This window comes from Bos mutus, chromosome 21, assembly GCF_027580195.1.
Source record: "Bos mutus isolate GX-2022 chromosome 21, NWIPB_WYAK_1.1, whole genome shotgun sequence".
Classification (NCBI taxonomy): Eukaryota; Metazoa; Chordata; class Mammalia; order Artiodactyla; family Bovidae; genus Bos; species Bos mutus.
In genome coordinates, this window is record NC_091637.1 from 30,145,582 (window position 1) to 30,165,262 (window position 19,681).

Consider the following 19,681-nt stretch of genomic DNA (forward strand, 5'->3'; position numbering starts at 1 on the left):
ATTAGAACCAGGATTAGCAAACCCCTTTTTCTGCTATGTCCCCCCAGAACCCTCTGTAGACCAGACTTAACATCATGCAAGCTGAGAACAGAAAAATGTTTACCAAGGCTACCCATGTTATCACAGAGTAGGCAAAGGATGAATTTGGACATCAGAAGCAATAAAGTGACAGCTGGCACAAGCATCTACTTTATCACCAGGCATTTGTGAAGACAGTCTTACCTTTGTCGGGGGAAAAACATTTGAGAAACAAAATATTTTATGTAGACTATATACAGTTGGTGTTGCGGTAGTTTGTGTACTGGTCTAGTCTTTTAGCAAATTTTTATACGTTTCATAAATAGGTTTTAATGTATTTATTTCTTGGGAGTGTATGTCATCATTGAAACAGATTATATTAAAACGAATATGAATATACTCATTCTGCATCAGAAAGTAGCACTCAAGTTGGAATCTGTATTTATGAATTCTAATTCCTTTTCTCCCTCTCTCTCTGATTTTCTAGGTGATCCAGATTAATCTGAATTCAATAGTTCCATCTGTCAGTGGTCCAAAAAGACCTCAGGATAGAGTTGCTTTGACAGATATGAAAAGTGATTTCCAAGCTTGCTTAAATGAAAAGGTAGATTACCTTATTTGTCAGTACACCTTGTGCTAAGTAAGTAGCCAGGAACTAGCAGGATGATCTATGAACTCAATCTACTGCTATATTTTTATATATTATGGCACACACCAGCAGCTCACTGTTCCTCTGTCCAAAATGTAAGTCAGTCAGACATCTCATGAGATTGTTCCCAGATTCACTGTGAGGACCAGAGGTTGACTGGGTATATTTAAATAAAAATTTCAGTTAATTAAAAACTGAGTTTCTTAGTCACTATAGCCTCATTTTAAGTTGAATAGCTTCATGTAGCCATGGCTCTTGTATTGGACAGCATAACAATTGAATATTTATATCATCACAGAAAGTTCTATTGGGCAGCAGTGGTCTAGACTTTCTGTGATTTCCCAGACTAGGAAAAAACTACCGTATTGTTGCAATGACTGTCTTTAAATCTGGTAAAGTAACTGGATACCAGGTGACCTCTTTGACTTTTGGGGTTTGTACTTTCTGTCTTAAGAATCATGGCTTTAATCTTGTCACTTTCTCTATTCTGAGAACTAATAGCTGGCTTTATTTTCAGAGCCTTTTGTAATTTCTTTATTTTCTTCCTTTTTTTTTGGTGGAAAATGTTAAAACTTTACAGGAATAAAATAGTGTAATGAATTCCCATGTACCTCCCTTAAACAATTACCATCTTACCTCATCTGTTCTACACACCTGTAGACATAAGGATCTTTTGAAGCAAATCTTCAGGGCCATTTTCAAACAAAGAAAAAATGTTTACCATCTTTTGAGAATTCCTGTTAATTAGAATAAATAAAGAACAGCAAAGCCAAGTAAAACCTGGGTCCTGAGTAGCTGGCTGGACTCACTCAGTAGATAAAAGCTTAGGAGTACCACCAGACTCCTGTCACAATTATTCAAATTCATGCTTCAACTGAATTATAACTACTGAAAGTCATGGCCTTCAGCATCACTCCCAAATAGTCAGAACTTATCAGATGTCAAGGATCTGCTATATTTTCTACCCATCTTTTTTTTCTATACATATCAAGAATATTTAGTTTATATATTTATGTGCAAATTTGTGTAGGTTGGATTTAAAGGCTTCCAAATTGCAGCTGAAAAGCAAAATGATATCGTCTCTATTCATTATGAAGGAAGTGACTATAAGCTGGCTCACGGATCTGTGGTCATTGCTGCCGTCATCAGTTGTACCAATAATTGCAATCCATCTGTCATGCTTGCTGCAGGTAGGTTGTGGTTTATATCCAGACAGTGTTCTGTTCTGTTCATATTCTGTTTCTTAGATTATGCATAAGTGTAGGTGTCTTGATTTTGTTTTCTTGAAGATGCTTTTCTTTTTTTATAATTTTTATTTACTCTTTTGGCTGTGCTGGGTCTTCATTGCTGCAGGTAGACTCTTACCTAGTTGCAGTGAGCAGGGACTACTCTAGTTGCAATGCTCAGGCTTCTCATTGCAGTGGCTTCTCTTGTGGAGCATGCTCTCTAGAGCGCAGGCTGAGTAGTTGTGGTGCACAGGCTTAGTTGCCCTGCAGCATGTGGAATCTTGCAGGACCAGGGATCAACCCCATGTCTTCTCCATTGGCAGCTGGGTTCTTAACCAGTGGACCACCAGGGAAGTCCTCTATGTTTGATTTTGAGAGCCTTTCTGAGGTTTTAATTAGGTCTAAAGGAGCCTAAGATTGATTTATGTTATTTTATTTTTATTACGAAGAAGGTAAATTTTCAAAATTGTAACTTATGTATCTGAGTTTTAGATTATATCTACTTTTTCTATCAGTTTAGAAGTGTATTTAATTAGTAAATCTCTTGATAATCTATTAGACATTTACCATAGCAGTGTGCTAGATTCCACTGAGATATAAAGGAAGTAAAAGATCATTGTCAAGGAATATACATGAAATCAACTATATACATAGAACAGGTCACAAATTTTATAAAATCAAGTATAATAAATGTTAAATTGCCACTTCTGCATTATGATTATAGCATTTAAAATGGTTCATTTAATGGACCATTAAATCATGATACACGTTAATACCCCGTGTGGATGACGTTATTACATACTCTTCCATTTGTGTGCATGACGCCTTGATACCCAACCATATCTTAACAATGTGTAATATAAAGGCACTAGTGTATCTACCACAACTTTTGTTTAAATGAAATAAATCAGTAGAATAAAATGGACAGGATAATGACAGTAATTTTGTGAATGTCAGACTTTCACCCTAACCTATATTGGAGGTTACCTGTAAAATGAACCCTTTCTTACTTTGTACTTTAATATGAGGGAAAGAGGGAGAGAAACTTTGCCATAATAAATTATTGTTTCTTTACTGTTGCAGGTCTTTTGGCTAAAAAAGCTGTTGAAGCTGGTCTACAGGTTAAACCTTATATAAGAACAAGTTTATCTCCAGGCAGTGGGATGGTTACACATTACCTCAGTTCAAGTGGAGTATTACCGTATCTTAGTAAGCTTGGGTAAGTGATGGTTACCACTTTTTAATATTAGTATTCAGCAGTGATTGAAGCTACTTGTTAGGGCTTTTTGTATGCAAAAAGAAGATTGGAAAAACACTTAGGGTTCTACTTGTTGCCTTGCCATTGCTTGAAAATCCTTGAGGCTGTATCATGCAGCATTTACTGGGTGTATTTAGTCAACAAGGCAGTGTGTTGGCTACAGAGAAGTAGATGTGATCTCTAGTTTAAGGATAGAAACACAAGACAGACAAGTAAAGCCAAGTAACAATGACAGGATAAGGGATGGTAACAGTATGGCATGATTTCTGTGAGGCATGTAGATCAGTTTTCAGAACTGAGTGAAATCTAATAGGTTGCATTATTAATGAGTAAATTGTCTTAATTGTGGTTTTGTGAGATTATTTGATCCATTAAGCATAGGTTAAGTTGTCCCTGAACATTGGAGAAAATAACTTTTCTTATATTTCTTAAGTACTTCAAAAAAATAATTGATGCTAGCAATGTTTTCACTGTGTATCAAGAAACATATTGTCTTACATAAAGCAAAACTGATAGGGTTTTAGGGTTTTTTCTTTGTTTAGAAGAGTAGCTGGAAGTAATTTTGAGGATTATATGTACAGTTTTTCAGTTATTGGTGCAAATGTAATTGCAGTTTTTATATTGTTGAAATTTGCCATTCGATATTGGAATACATTCTTAAATAAATATGGTTATGTTATACATCATTTAATGCACATTTCTTGCTTCATTTTTTTTCTAATGACTTGTACTTGCTGTTTATATTTATTTTGGACTGTGGAAATGATGTTAGACAAAAAGCAAATTCAAATGATTTTCTTATTCGAATTCAAAATGGATTATAGAGCAGTGGAGACAACTCGGCAATATCAACAATGCATTTGGCCCAGTAACTGCTAATGAACATACAGTGGAGTGATGGTTCAAGAAGTTTTGTAAAGGAGACAAGAGCCTTGAAGATGAGGAACAGAAGTTGATAGTGACCAACTGAGTGCAAGTCATCAGAGCTGATCCTCTTACAACTACACCAGAAGTTGCCAAAAAAAATCAACATCGACCATTGTACAGTCATTGAGCATTTTAAGCAAGTTGGAAAGGTGATAAAGCTAGGCTAAGTTGGTACCTCATGCTGCTGCTGCTGCTAAGTCGCTTCAGTCGTGTCCGACTCTGTGCGACCCCATAGACACAGCCCATCAGGCCCTGCCATCCCTGGGATTCTCCAGGCAAGAACACTGGAGTGGGTTGCCATTTCCTGCTCCAATGCATGAAAGTGAAAAGTGAAAGTGAAGTCGCAGAGTCATGTCCGACTCTTAGCGACCCCACGGACTGCAGCCTACCAGGCTCCTCCGTCCATGGGATTTTCCAGGCAAGAGTACTGGAGTGGGGTGTCATTGCCTTCTCCTGGGTACCTCATGAGCTGACTGCAAATCAAAAATATTGTCATTTTGAAGGTCATCTTCTCTTATTCTACACAACAGCGAACCATTTCTCGATTGGATTACGACGTGTGACGAAAAGTAGATTTTATACGATAGCCAGTGACGCCCAGCTCAGTGGTTGGACCAAGAAGAAGCTCCAAAGCTCTTTCCAAAGCCAAACTTGCACTGAAAAAAAAGATCATGGTCACTAGTGGTCTGCTGCCCATCAGATCCACTACAGCTTGCTGAATCTTGGTGAAATCATTACATCAGAGAAGTATGCTCAGCAAATCAATAAGATGTACTGAAAACTGCAACGCCTGCAGCTGGCATTGGTCAACAGAAGAGGCCCAATTCTCCACAACAACATCCTGCCACGTGCTTCAAAAGTTGAGCCAATAGGGTTATGAAGTTTTGCCTCATCAGCCATATTCACCTGACCTCTTGCCAACTGACTGCCACTTCTTCAAACATCTTGACAACTTTTTACAGGGAAAATGCTTCCAGTTCGTCAAATCCTGAAACATGGATTTTTACACTGCAGGAATAAGCCAACTTATTTCTCATAGGCAAAAATGTGTTGGTATAATTGTTCCTATTTTGATTTTAATAAAAATGTGTTTAAGCCTAGTTGTAATGATTTAAAATTCACAGTCTGAAACTGCAGTTACTTTTGTGCCAACCTAGTATCATCGTGGAATTTTTGTCAGGGACTTTCCTTGAGTTTAGTTGGTTGAGAATTAGAAAATTACTCCTATCAGAGTACCCAATTACAGTGCCTCTTTGGGTCCTTTGGTCAAATTTTTGCAGACAGGTTCTCTTGATATTTGACAGTTAAACCTCTTTGTAGGGAAGTATAATATCCATTTTTTGAATGGTCACGTTATATTCCTAGCAGGTAATATTTGAGGAATTTTCTTGTGTAGTGTGATAATTTCTGTGTCAGATTTAGTTAACCAAATCTAACTAGGGCGAGTCCTAAGTATCAGCTCTTTAGAAGTTTGCATTCAGTACAGACAGCATGCCTGAGAGTCTGATTGGATTATTCAGGAGCTCTGAAATGAACATGTTGATGAAGGTTCATGTGTTGTTAATATTCTCTTCAACAATCTTATTATAGTGCTGCAAATGAAAGATAAGACTGGTCCTTTCTTTACCAGAAAATGTTGTGATTTTTCTATCCAATCACATTGTATTTTTTGAAATGCAGATTTGAAATCATTGGCTATGGATGTTCAACATGTGTGGGAAATACAGCACCCTTATCAGAAGCAGTTTTAAATGCAGTAAAACAGGTAAACTATGTGGATCACTAGGACATCCAAATGGTTTTCCTTAACTGTATTTCACTATTAAATTATCACATATACATATTGATGTATTTATATTTCTATAGTCTTTGCATCTCTTGAGAAAAGTAACTTATCAATCATAAAATGATTCTTTGAAATCATTTTTAGATCCTTGAAATAATTCCTTCCTAGTTTACAGAATTGATAGTTCTGTGCCTAATAATTAGAAATATACTTTTGGTTATCTTTTCCTCAGAAATATAATATTTTGAGATTGCTTATATGTGAGTATCCACATTTGTACCATCTCTTGAATATATTTGTTTGTGTGTGTGTTTTTCTTTTTTAGGGTGATTTGGTTACTTGTGGGGTTTTATCTGGAAATAAAAATTTTGAAGGTCGTCTTTGTGATTGTGTTCGTGCCAATTATCTTGCCTCTCCACCCTTAGTGGTAGCTTATGCCATAGCAGGCACAGTGAATATAGATTTCCAGACAGAGCCTTTAGGTATGTTTTCCTTTGTATGTATGCATATATACCCTGCACATACTTTTTTCCCCAAAAGTTATATTTTTGAAATGTTTCCTAGACCATTCATTCTTTGAACTATTTCAAGAAATCTTATCACAATGCATGCATTATTAATTTTTGATTCATATGAAGAATATAAAATGTACAAGTAATCAGTTTTTTTAGCTGTTTATGCCTGAAGCACTCTGTTGAATAATATACTTGGTTTCTATATGTCTGAAAAGATGTGAACATTTTGATGTAATTACTTTTTATACTGAATTTCATACTAAAAAATTTTAACCAGGTACTGACCCTACTGGCAAGAACATTTACCTGCATGATATTTGGCCTAGTCGAGAAGAAGTTCATCAGATAGAGGAAGAACATGTTGTATTATCCATGTTTAAAGCATTAAAAGAGAAGATAGAGGTAAGACTCACTTGTTTCTTAAATAGTTTAGTGAAGTGGCTGCTGCTGCTGCTGCTAAGTCACATCAGTCGTGTCTGACTCTGTGCGACCCCACAGATGGCAGCCCAACAGGCTCCTCTGTCCTTGGGGTTCTCCAGGCAAGAATACTGGAGTGGGTTGCTATTTCCTTCTCCAGGGCATGAAAGTGAAAAATGAAAGTAAAATCGCTCAGTGGTGTCGGACTCTTAGCGACCCCATGGACTATAGTCTTCCAGGCTCCTCCATCCATGGGATTCTCTAGGCAAGAGTACTGGAGTGGGTTGCCATTGCCTTCTCCGTAGTGAAGTGGCAGTGTGTGTTTATTTTATGCATCTTTCTGAATAGGATCAAAATTAAAATTATATTATTTTGAATACACAGTTTTTGATGAATGATGGTCATTTTGTATCTGAAATCTCTAATATCTAAGAGACTTAGAGTATCAGAATTGATTTTATTTACTTATTAGAAATGTATAGCAACCATTTATATTTGGCATCCTGAACATGGACACACTTCATAGAAACTGCCCTTGTTTATTGTTCCCATTTACATGATTCAAAGTTCAAAAGAAATACGAGCAGACAGTGAAGTCTCTCTCCCACCCATTCCTTAGCCATCTAGTTTACCTCCTCAAAGGCAACAAGTTTATGTCAGTTTCTTAAGCGTTGTTTCAGAGATGTTTTGTGTATCTACAAGCAAATACGTATGTTCATACTTTTTAAAAAGAACTTAGAATATAAATATGAGAGCAAAAATGATATTTAGTCAGTTAACAAATACTTATTGAGCCCCTACTATGTGCCAGGCACTCTTCTAGCTGTTTGCAGTGTATCAGTGAAGAAAACACAAAGTTCTGAAGGGGAGAGGCAGGTAGCAAACTGTAGACAGAATAATTAGGTAAATTATACAGCATGTTAGAAAGTAATCAGTGCTGTAGAAAATTAAAGAGCAGGGTAAAAAGAACCAATTGTGTAAAATTCAGAAAGTAGATTGCAGTTTTATATATAGGATAGTTGAAAACATGGTATTGGAGCAAAGTTTTTAAGAGGTAAACAGTTAGTCATATATCTAAACAAAGAATGGGACTAAGCAGATAGAGGGACCAGTGTAAAAGGCCTTAGGGAGGGAACCGTAGTGAAGGCAGTGTGACTAGAACATAGGAAATAGGAAAGATGGTGATAGGAAATGATGTCCAGATTATATATGGAATTACAGGCCATTATTAAAATTTAGTCTTTTACTCTGATTGAAGAGAGATGGGTAGTCATTGGAAAGTGTGGAACAGGTGTGTCATAATCAAAAAAGATTGCTGTCTTGAAATTGAAAATATCTTGGGGCAGGAGGGTTGGGTGATGAGAAGGATAGAATCAGGAGAACCTGTTGTATGTAGTAGTCCAAAATAAAAAATGGTAATAGGATGGAACATTTTAGGTACCAAATGGAGGTGGTGAATGGTGAAGTTGTGAATATAGTTTGAAGGCAGGACTAATAATGCAGTGATATAGGACAGATATTTTGAAAAACACAAGTTCTTCTCCATGATAATATTCTTAAAGATTGAAAGTATACCTCAAAACACACTTAATCTCTTTAGCAACATGTTTAGATCTTTCTAAATTCTTTGGATTTTCTGGAGTTCTGTGAAGCCTTTCACATTCACTTTGTATTGAAATTTATTTCTTTGGGTATTCCTGAAAATCTGATGTGCTGGCATTTGATGAGCAGATTTTATCCATTCTGTCCAAAGATGTCATAATTTTATAGAATGCACCACCTTGGCTTTCTTTGCAAATGGATGAGGCCTGTTTTCTTTTTTTCGTTCTAGCTTAAGTACTGTTTTAATTTTCTTGATTGTTTTCATAACCCTCATTTTCTGACTCCATTTTATCTTTCTTTTGGTTTATCAATGAAAACCATATTCACAGATGGGAAATAAGCGGTGGAATTCTTTAGAAGCACCAGATTCAGTTTTGTTTCCATGGGATTTAAAATCTACTTATATCAGATGTCCTTCATTTTTTGATAAGCTTGTAAGTACTGCTTTACTATTTAATCTTTAAAAAATTGTTAGGAAGTTGAAAAAACCTCATGAAGAGTTAATCGCCTTCAACATTTTTTTACCTTTTAGACCAAAGAGCCAGTTGCACTCCAGCCTATTGAAAATGCCCATGTCTTATTATACCTGGGAGACTCTATCACAACAGATCACATATCACCTGCTGGAAGCATCGCTAGGAGTAGTGCTGCTGCTAAGTATTTGACAAACAGAGGGTATGTGTGTATGCTTATAGACTGTTTTGTTTTATCATCCTTATTAAGAGACTTTTACTGCGTCGTGTTCCTTTATTCAGAAAATCACATGCTATCATGGGTGTCTGATTGTCAGTGTATTTGACCTAAGCAATAACTGGAATACCTGTTGTATTTGCTTTTGCTTGTAACTTTAGAAATGGAAGTTCCGATCTTAAATTGAGCCCTTGTCCTCAAGTAAACAAATGATTGGAAACAAGACTTTTCTTTTTCAGCGCTACTTTGTTGAAAAGTCGAATTGGTTTCACCTCCCGAATGAAGCCTGATGGCGCTAACCGTCTTCCAGTGTTGGACTGCACAGTTTAAATGTGTATCGGGGGCTATAAAAATATACATGCACAGGCTAGGCTTGGTCTTCTTGAGCTGAAGAATTTCACAAGAATAATAAATGTGAATGTAAAAATCGTTTACATAGGATATATAAACCCAAAACTAGAAACGTTTTGTTTCATTTCTACATGGTTAATAACATAAGAGTTGCTCCCTCTTCAAAGAATTATTTTGACACCAGAGATAAAGTTTTGGTAAAGGTAGAACTTGTGGTACCACTGCCTGATCAGCTTTTTGATGCCTGAGCTATGCAAACGACATTTTCATTGAAAATATCTTAATAAAAATCAGTGCTACATTTGACAGCTTGATTTGACATGTAATACTGCATAGCTCTTATTATAATCTCATTAGTCCTATTGTGAAATCTGTGTTTGAATTTCTAGTTAATTGTAGTTTGGTGTAAATTAAAACACTTTGGTAGAAATCGCTAATAGCAACTCTGTTTGGTGTGATTTAGTGAAAACAAATCAGATTGTTTTACATACGGCTTTTTATATGGTGAGAAATAAAAATTTTCTTTCTCCCAAATATTGTTTAATAGGTTGTAATTTCCATCTTGGTCATAATTGTGATATAGATTCCATCTCCCCCCACCCCCCAAAAAAAGTCTCTCAAATACACAATTTTTATATTTTTTGTAATTTCTGGTATGGATTTCTTAGCATAGTTAATACAGTAGTCGTCAGTTTGAATTTTTATTTTTAAAAGACACTCAAACCCCCCACCACCAATGTTTAAATGCACATCCTGAGGTAAGATATTTAAATTAGAAGAACAGTTGTTGTCTTAACAAAGAAGAGGAAATTAAAGATAGATGGAAGTTGCTTGTTGGTTGCTGAGATGCTTGTGCCTAGTTTTCTCTTGTCCTTAAAAGTTCATTTATATAGTGACCAATCCAGTAGCAAAAAAACACCCACAGCACACAGATTATGCTGTCTAAATACCAATTCTTAGCACAGGCAACCAGTTCTTCATGTAGAAATGGTTGATTCCAGATTTGGCACTGGAAAATGTACAAGCTGATTCTATGTCTTAAACCAAGAAAGAGCAAGAGCTATGAAAAACTACCAGGCTTTCTGTCAAAAGGTCTCAGGACCCAACTTGAAATCTGTCACTGCTCAAAGATGGGATATATTGAGCATCAATAAAGAATAACTGGAGTGGATTGAAACATAATGAATATGTTTAAATCCATGAGTTCATAATGATACTAGAAGAAAAAAAATTAAAAACACCAAGTTACCTTTGGAAGATGATGAGGAACCATCTCATTATTTAACAATAAAGGCTTTTGTGTATGGAATGTATTTCAATATAACCAAATCATTGATGAAGGAAAGTTTGTCTTTATAGAGGTTTTCCAGCTTGAAAAATGAAGGAATAATGGAAATACAACATCATCATTTTGCAGTCCCTAATGCAGTCTAGATGATGATGATCAGTCACTGGTAGCATTTCAGAAAGAAAAGTGGGTATCATGGAAGCAATGGAAGTAAGATCTATAAAGCATCATTGCAAAAATATAAACCCTGACTCTTAGCAGGTCACTAGATTTGACATCTGGTTAACAAGAAATACAGGAGGGAAAACAACATATGAAATGATAGTGTGGCGATGTAGTCAGTGCAGTCTAGATATAGGAACTGTACTACAAATGACCTTATGTCTTTACATAAAGTATATAAGGGGACAAAGAGGGAGAAGGAACATACAGATTATAAAAAAGTCTTGAGAAAACTGAAGGAATTTATAAAACATACCTGGATCTGATTTGAGCAAACCAACAGCTAAAAAGGAAAACCAGGGAGATTTGAGTATTTACTGGCTAGCTGATACTAAGAAGTTTAGAGGTTTTGTTTATTTGTATCAAGGTAGTATTTTTAAGTCCATATCTTTTAGAGAAACAAACTGAAACATGTCCAGTTAAAATGTGATATCTTCATAAAAAAGTGGTTTTTTTAAATGTTTTACAGTTAAATAATGTGATTATTTTCCATCTGAAATAAAAACTAACACTCTTGCAGCCTTACCCCTCGTGAATTCAACTCTTACGGAGCCCGAAGAGGTAACGATGCTGTAATGACAAGAGGCACTTTTGCAAATATCAAGCTTTTTAATAAGTTTATTGGAAAACCAGCTCCCAAAACAATTCATTTTCCATCAGGACAGACGGTAAGGATATATACAGAGTGTTTAAGCAGTTGCTAACTAGATTAAAATTTGTATTAAAATTTTTATGTTTGTTTTAATCTACAGCTGGATGTATTTGAGGCTGCAGAGCTGTACCAGAAGGAAGGTATCCCACTGATTATTTTAGCAGGGAAGAAATATGGTTCAGGAAATTCAAGAGATTGGGCTGCCAAAGGACCATACCTGCTGGTATTGCTTCTTAAATTTTATCTTAAAGTTCAAAGAGTTTTAAATATTCCTTTTTGTCAGTAACATTCTATCAAAGTTTATTTTGTTTATTTAGACTTTTTATTTTTATGTCTACTTGGATCTCATTTATAGGTTTTTTTTTTTTTTAGGTGATCTTATATGCATTGTACTAGTGCTTTAAAAATTTTTAGATTTTATTCATGTATTTTATTATTTTCTTTTTAGCTGCACTGGATCTTGGTTGTTGTGCATGCTTTTCGCTAGTTGTGGCAAATGGGGGGCACTCTAGTTGCTGTGTGTGGGCTTCTCATTGCCGTGGCTTTTCTTTTTGCAGGACTCTAGGGCTTATGTCAGAGAAGGCAATGGCACCCCACTCCAGTACTCTTGCCTGGAAAATCCCATGGACGGAGGAGCCTTGTAGGCTGCAGTCCATGGGATTGCTAGGAGTCGGACACGACTGAGCGACTTCACTTTCACTTTGCACTTTCATGCATTGGAGAAGGAAATGACAACCCACTCCAGTGTTCTTGCCTGGAGAATCCCAGGGACGGGGGAGCCTGGTGGGCTGCCATCTATGGGGTCGCACAGAGTCGGACACGACTGAAGCGACTCAGCAGCAGCAGCAGGGATTATGTAGTTGCAGCATGAGGACTCGAGAGCGTAGGCTCAGCACTGGTGGTGCACAGGCTTTGTTGCCCCCTGGCATGTGGAATCTTCCCAGACCAAGGATTGAATCTGTGTCCCCTGCATTAGCAGGTGGATTCTTAACCATTGAACCATCAGGGAAGTCCCTAATTGCATCTTAGTACTCTGAATTTGATTAAACCTACATCAGTCTTATTTGTGAAAATAAATATAATAGAGGGAAAGGAGATTCTGTCTCAGCTTACTGCTTTATAATAATAATTATACCTATTGGTAGTTTTACTTGCCCCTTTTTCATTTAATTTTCTCTGATTTGCTCCATGAAGGGTTAACAGACTTAGAGATAGTGAGCCAAAATTTAGTTTTGTTTTCAAATAGAGGATGATGGTCCCTGGCTATCAGCTAAAAGACCTCTCTCTTGAGACCATTTCTTTGTTGAGCAAGTAGGGGATCTGCTGGGGAGAATAGTCGTGTGATACGTGCTTTCTGCCATTCCTTATCTGTGTTTCTCTTTACAGTTGTATTTGTGAAAAAGGCTGGTCAAGATATAGCCTTCTTAGCTATCATAATCGTACAAATGTCATTTGGTTTTAATCTTTAACCTCTCCCTCCTTAAAATGTGGATACTCTTAAGGAGTTGCAGGAATAAGCCTAATTCTTTCATCTTTGTAAAATAATAATTTTAAGTACCAACGTAATTCAGAAATAGTCCAGTTTTGGTTCTTAACCATTGCAGTAAAGCAGTTATCGCAATAAAGCAAGTTGCACAAGTTTTTCTGTTTCCCAGTGCATATAAAAATTGTTTACACTATACTGTGGTCTACTAAGTGTATAACAGCATTGAATCAAAAAAACTGTACATTTAATTAAAAAATAATGATAACGCTGACCATCATCTGAGCGTCGTTTGGTAACATCAAAGATCAGTTATCACAGATCACTACAACAAATAAAATAATAATGAAAATATTTGTAGTATAAGAATTATCAAAATGTGACAAAGACAAGTGAGCAGATGCTCTTAGAAAAATGGAACCTGTAGACTTGATTGACATAGAGTTGCCACAAAACTTCAATTTTTAAAAATAGAACAAAAAAGCACTATTGGGAAAGCTCGGTAAAAAGGTGGTATCTCCTGTATCACAAAATATTAATTATAAGTTCTCTTTTTCTGGAGTTTTTAGCCCCCCCCCCTTTTTTGTTTTTTAATATTTCAGGCTTTCCTCATATAGTTGTTGATCCTGGCTGTCTATTCAGTTAGATGTTAAAAAAAAAAAAAAAGATTACAAGCTGGGATTGTGGGCTGGGTTTTGTTAGTGGGCCTTACTAATTATAAGCTACCTTTTTCATTGAGAGAGCCCTGTATATCAGTATCTGTAAATATTTTCACTTGAGGCCATGCAGTTTCTTCATGGAAGGAGACCCACTGAAGAAACAGACTTACTCCTGCCCCGAATCTGATAATATTCTCACCTGGCCTTCCTGTGAGCCTGGTGTTCCTCCTCAGTGGAGAGCACCCCTGCTCTACAGGGTGGTGCACTCCCAAGGGGTGACACAAAATCTTACTCTTTGTATGTGTAAAGTACACACACATATATATACTTAAACAGATACACAGTATCTTTGTGACATTAAATTTTGGGAGGTGGGCAGATAGGAGAAAGATGTGTTTAGAAGGGAAATGTCTTAAAAAAGAAAAAAAAAAGGCTCCTTAGGAGGATAATAATGGAAAAAAGGAGAGATACACAAGTCTTCAGCTTATTTTCTCCAGAGAATAACCTCCACTCTTTCTGAGTGGGGACTGAGCTGGAGATCTTACTTCTTTTTACAGACTTCTCACTAGTATCCCAGTATTCTGAGAACCTTATGCCTCTGAGCCTCAAGCCATTTCTAGGTTCTTTGTTGCAGAGTGACTCAAACCTTAGATTGGGTATCACTCTAATTTCAGTTTGTCAATCTGTAGTTTCAACATTCTCTGCTAAGTCAGTCACCCATCTCTGTTTTCTAAATATTTACAGAATTTGCACATCCTGTTCTCTTTGTTGCTGTGGATTTATACTTCTCTATTCCCTTATTTTAATGGCAGTTTAAGAGGGAGTGTTGATAAACACATATGTTAGATCTACCATAATTAAACAGAAATCCGCTTTAGCCCTTTTTGAGTTTCAAGCAACTGCCCCCAGTTATGGAGAACATTTAGTATGTGGTAGGCACTGGCGGTACTTAATCCTGGAGTGGCAGAGGGGCAGTTAGAGTTAAGGAGCTACTTAGAGATACAGGAAAATAATCTGTAAAAGGTTTCTTTAAATACTTTGATATAACATTGACCTTCATATGGGGTAATGGGTTTGAAGTTTTTACAGAAAAGCCAAAAGTAGAGTTTTTTCCCTTTTAAAATTGTGTAGTAGAATGAAGGAAATAAAATGCATGTTTGTTACAGGGTGTGAAAGCTGTTTTGGCTGAAAGTTATGAAAAAATTCACAAAGATCATTTGATTGGAATTGGCATAGCTCCACTTCAGTTCCTTCCAGGAGAAAGTGCAGATTCCCTGGGCCTCTCTGGCAGAGAAACATTTTCTTTAACATTTCCTGAAGAACTGTCTCCTGGAGTTACATTAAATATAAAGGTATACCTAAATTTCTCAAATATATGATCATGTACAGTACTATATGTTTAACTAGATGGTTGTAAACTGAGTAATAAACAATGTCTGTAAATTACATATTAATGTCAGCTAGTAAACAAATTGTAGTTTAAGAAGGCTTTATTTTGTTGGTACTTAAACCTGTGTTAATATAGTTGGTCTCTGAGGAAAAGTAGAAAATGTATATACTTAGTCCAGAAAAAAAAAAACATGAACTTCCAGTTACATGTTTCAACTTCCTTTTCCTTGTTATCAGCTCTCTGTGATAATGTAATTTTTAGTCCAGGCATGTACACCACTTCATTAGAAGCCAGAGTTGAGTGTTCATGGTTAGAGTATCACAGACTTTACAACTAAGAAAAAAGGAAAATGAGTAGCAGATATTATATGCAGTGAATATTTGATTTTTAACAAAATGAACATGAGTAATTAGTATAACATCCCTAACTAGTAAGTCAAAATCTGAATGATTTAATACTTTAAATGATAACAGTACTTGTTCTTTAGAATTAGGGATGAAATATTTGTTTTTCTACTTAGCTGTGAAGCCTATAATTAGGTATCTTACTTGTTTCTCAAGCAAGAGAAATGTTTCTCAGACAGAATATGTGATGAGTATAGTCATTGAATAGGAAGACAAATAGTCTTAACCACTAAGTAACATTACAAGATTTTACCACTCATGTGAGATGTTTTTGTTTGTTTAAAGACAAGCACTGGAAAAGTATTCAGCGTGATTGCTTCATTTGAAAATGATGTGGAGATAACATTGTACAAACATGGAGGATTATTAAACTTTGTGGCACGGAAATTCTCATAGTATCTACTCACCATGAATACCTTTCATAACTGGTGACTGCAAACAAAGCCTTTTGTGCTGGACCCAGGAATCCTTACCATGGAGCTGCAGATAGTCCCAGTATGCCCACTTATCTCATCCATGGATGTAAATGATTATGAATCAACGTAGTGACTGAAATGAAATCTTGATTTTAAATAATATACGAATGGTGCTAATAACATTGCTAAAATCAATGTGTGAAGTGTGTTGTGGAAGAGGCTTATAAGTAAGGGGGAATATTTTATCAGACCATTTTGTAAATAAAGGCAGAATTTGAACTTGTGTTGAAGATTCTTATATGAATAACCTTCCTGAAGTCTCCTGTTTAGTTTTGCACCTATAAAACTGTATACTACTGTTTGTTGGTTTAAGAGTAGTGGATGGAAATTTAAGAAGCCAGATAATTCTAAAATTGTGGAAAGTGAAATCTGATTTATAAATGGACTTTCAGATATGTTCATTCCTTTCCAGAATTGAGCTGGACGTAGTGGCATTCTTAATTTGTAATATAAGCCAGGGTTTTCCTAAGTCTCAGTCAAAGGATAGAACTTGCCCTGGACACAATCATTCTGTCCAATCCAGTCGAGGTTCCCTCCACATCTGAAGATGGACTGTTACAGAATACAATTCATTGTGCAGCACCATGTATTAGCCGTGAAAATATGTACCACATATGCAGCCCTTATTTTTTCAGTAATTTGCTCCTGTGACCCTGGCAAGTCTCAGATGGCATTATGTTAATTGGATTAGATTACTTTGCTCACTTTATGTGATACTGTAACTTCTATGACCTATATTTTAGGTATCATTAACCAAAATTCCACACTCATTTACAGTTGCTAAGGAGAACTTTATTTAATCATTAAACACTAACATGATTTCCTCTAGATTTTAAAATTTTCCACCCTAAATTATATGGTTGTTCAACCCTAAACATTTTTTAAATGTTGGTTTCTTCTTAATTATATAAATCAATTTCCTGTCATTTTGAGTCATCATTTTACCTGGGATGCATGATACTATTAATTATATATGCTTTTGCTGACCGTTAGGATAAAACACTTACATTATTGCTGTCTGAATACCATATTTTCTCTGTATGCATGTTTGTTTACCACATCAAATGTTCTGTTAACAAAAAGTTTGGTGACTTTTAAGAAAAGGTTGGATAATTAATTCCGAAAGTCCTATACCTTTTTTAAAAAATTAAGAAGTTAAAGTTAGCAGGCAGAAGGTTCATTGTAGTGATTTCCGCCCCCAACCCCCACATGGAGATCATCATATGACCTGGTTAAGTTACTGCAATTCAGAATTAGCTTACATTGCACAAAATAAATTGTTTTAAGCTAAAATGCTGAAACTACCAAACCAGTGGGTAAAGACCACTGAGAACTTTGCACATAATCCGTCATACAATCTTTCGAAAATATTCTGTGTTTAGACAATTAGATGGACTAGAGTTTGGTAAAACGATTTCCCTTTTATTTAAAAATTTTTATAAGTATTTTCTTTGGTACTTTCAAGTCAGATTGTGTTCTTGATATTTTATTATGCTGTGTATTTGTCAGTGCATGTGTTTTTAATTTACATGAAAACATGAATTAAGGTTGGAGAATTTACAAGTTGAAAGTTAAAATATCAGTTATAGGCTTTTGAGGAGATGATAATCCAGATTGTGTGTGGGGAAAACATCTGTATTATTTCTAAGCCATTCTGTAATACAATGTGTAGCCTGTGGTCAGAGGCCTGGACATCACCGTGAACACCAGATCCAGGAAATGAAGAGATGATAAAGCTAGCAAGCTATGAATTAAGGATTTATGTTTCCAGTCTACCTAGTCCAGTAAAAGTACAAGCAGATCTTTTATTTCAGGAAAAAAAAAAAAAAAGGTTCTCTTAAAATCTCTTGTTAATATACAGTGAACCAAAAAACTTGATAAGCAGTGGCTATCAATTGGGGAGAGACTTGTGGGTGTATGACCCTGAGTGCACCTGTAATTCTTCCTCCAGCCAAATTGTGTTTGCAAAAATGTGGCACCTCTTGGTTTTTATTGTTTTTCATATCTCCTTTATTGACTATATCTGGATAATTTTGTGTTTTTAAAAAAATACACAGATATTGTGGGAAGAAATATAATAGGCCCATGAAATAAGCAAATTAGTGCTATGAACTTAAAAGTAAAATTTCAAAGGTCATTATCAACAACAGCATTTATGTCATATTTTAAAAAACATTATGCTACATACCATTGCACTAGTTCATGCCTTTGGTTTTTCTAATTGGTGAAAATGTCATCCAGTCACTGGATGCCATTAATATACCTAAAAAGTTTCGGAGATAGTAGTTGTTATTTCCTGTTGTATCTCCAAGCTGACATTTGAATGAGAGGTATTAGAATCCCTTTAGCAAAGTGCTCAGTGTTTCACTGGGAATCAAACTTCATTGGTACTAAAGGACAAAAAGCACAGCTAAGACCTAAATGAAAATTCTAGTTGTTTACAGCTAGGGAAACAGTGTTGTGCGCATTCACCCGCTCAGTGTTAAGTGACAGGATGAGGAGAAATTATTTGACTAACCTTTTTCTGTAGTTGAATTAAAAGACATCGTTCTTTTGCCTTTAGGTTTAGCAGAAAGTGCTAAGATACTGGATGTTGACCCTATCTTAGTTTGATTTGGAATACTAAATAAAAGAGAGGGGAAGGAGGTGGACTTAGTCTTCTTTAGTGACTTTTTCCCTGAAGTGTGATAGTGCCGATGTTTATCAGTTTTACACATAGTATGTCATTATGAAACCATATATCTCACTTAAGTAACTATAAATCATTGTCTATTATTTAAAGCCAACAAAACAGTATAACAGTTTTAAGTTCAGTAATGTTAAGTATTGTATAGAAATATATTGGAGGCAAAGTTCAGTTGATGACAATTGTGTATATGTTACTGATGCTGTAAATTATTTTTAATAAAGAAAATTGTATTATCACATATTTGACTCTTATTATAAAATACTTTGTGATAATTGAAAATAAAATACCGTAACTTAAGAAATAGGATGCCATCCAGAAATTTCTCTTCAAACATGTTATCTAGCTGTTCAGATATGATTTATTCCCACTATGACTGGTAAATGAGAAGGAAAGCCAAGATAAAGCTTGCAATAGGGATCGCCTTGAGGAAACAATTAAGTTGAAGTTGATTCAAAGGTCATTCTAACAGGTACTTTGATTCATAAAATCACATTTTACAGTTGAAAAGACATCTCTCACCCAAAGCAGGATCCTTTGTACAAATAACATCATGTAACTGGGCAATCCTTTCTTGAACATTCAAGAGATGGGAGACTGTCTACTGCACTTGGTAGCCCACTGACTGAGTTTTGATGGTTAAATTTTATTTCAAGCTGAACTCACCTCCTTGTAGCTTATACCTACTGATTCTAGTTCTCCCTAATTTGTCTTTGCCTCTTAAAGTGCTTTAGTACAACTATATATAAAATACAAATTTAATGAATAAGTTAGACCCTCCACAAATTGCTCTGAACATAACCTTCATACTATAGATCTTTTTTTTAATGGTAACTTATGTTAAAGTGAACATTTAGGACTAAATTCATCTCATGCTACGAAGTTGTGTATTACTGGAGGAAAGGGCCTTTCCTTGAGAGGTGCAGGATGGAAGTGCTATGTTTGTATGAGCCTCCATGCTTTAGATCTAGCTGATGGCGTC

At 35.6% G+C, this 19,681-nt stretch overlaps 1 protein-coding gene across 2 annotated transcripts in view; it reads left to right on the plus strand.

Annotated features, from left to right (window-relative positions):
- Positions 1-18,940, plus strand: part of IREB2 (iron responsive element binding protein 2) — a 52,777-nt gene extending 33,837 nt beyond the window's left edge. For both annotated transcript variants that reach the window (XM_005887615.3, XM_070358515.1), the window contains 12 exons: positions 506-622; positions 1,698-1,857; positions 2,977-3,112; positions 5,759-5,843; positions 6,190-6,346; positions 6,657-6,781; positions 8,728-8,832; positions 8,931-9,073; positions 11,470-11,617; positions 11,702-11,824; positions 14,910-15,095; positions 15,823-18,940. In XM_005887615.3, the coding sequence (XP_005887677.1) occupies positions 506-622; positions 1,698-1,857; positions 2,977-3,112; positions 5,759-5,843; positions 6,190-6,346; positions 6,657-6,781; positions 8,728-8,832; positions 8,931-9,073; positions 11,470-11,617; positions 11,702-11,824; positions 14,910-15,095; positions 15,823-15,933 (1,596 nt within the window). In that variant the 3' untranslated portion in view covers positions 15,934-18,940. The remainder of the gene's footprint in view (positions 1-505; positions 623-1,697; positions 1,858-2,976; positions 3,113-5,758; positions 5,844-6,189; positions 6,347-6,656; positions 6,782-8,727; positions 8,833-8,930; positions 9,074-11,469; positions 11,618-11,701; positions 11,825-14,909; positions 15,096-15,822) is intronic.
- Positions 18,941-19,681: the final 741 nt, after the last annotated feature.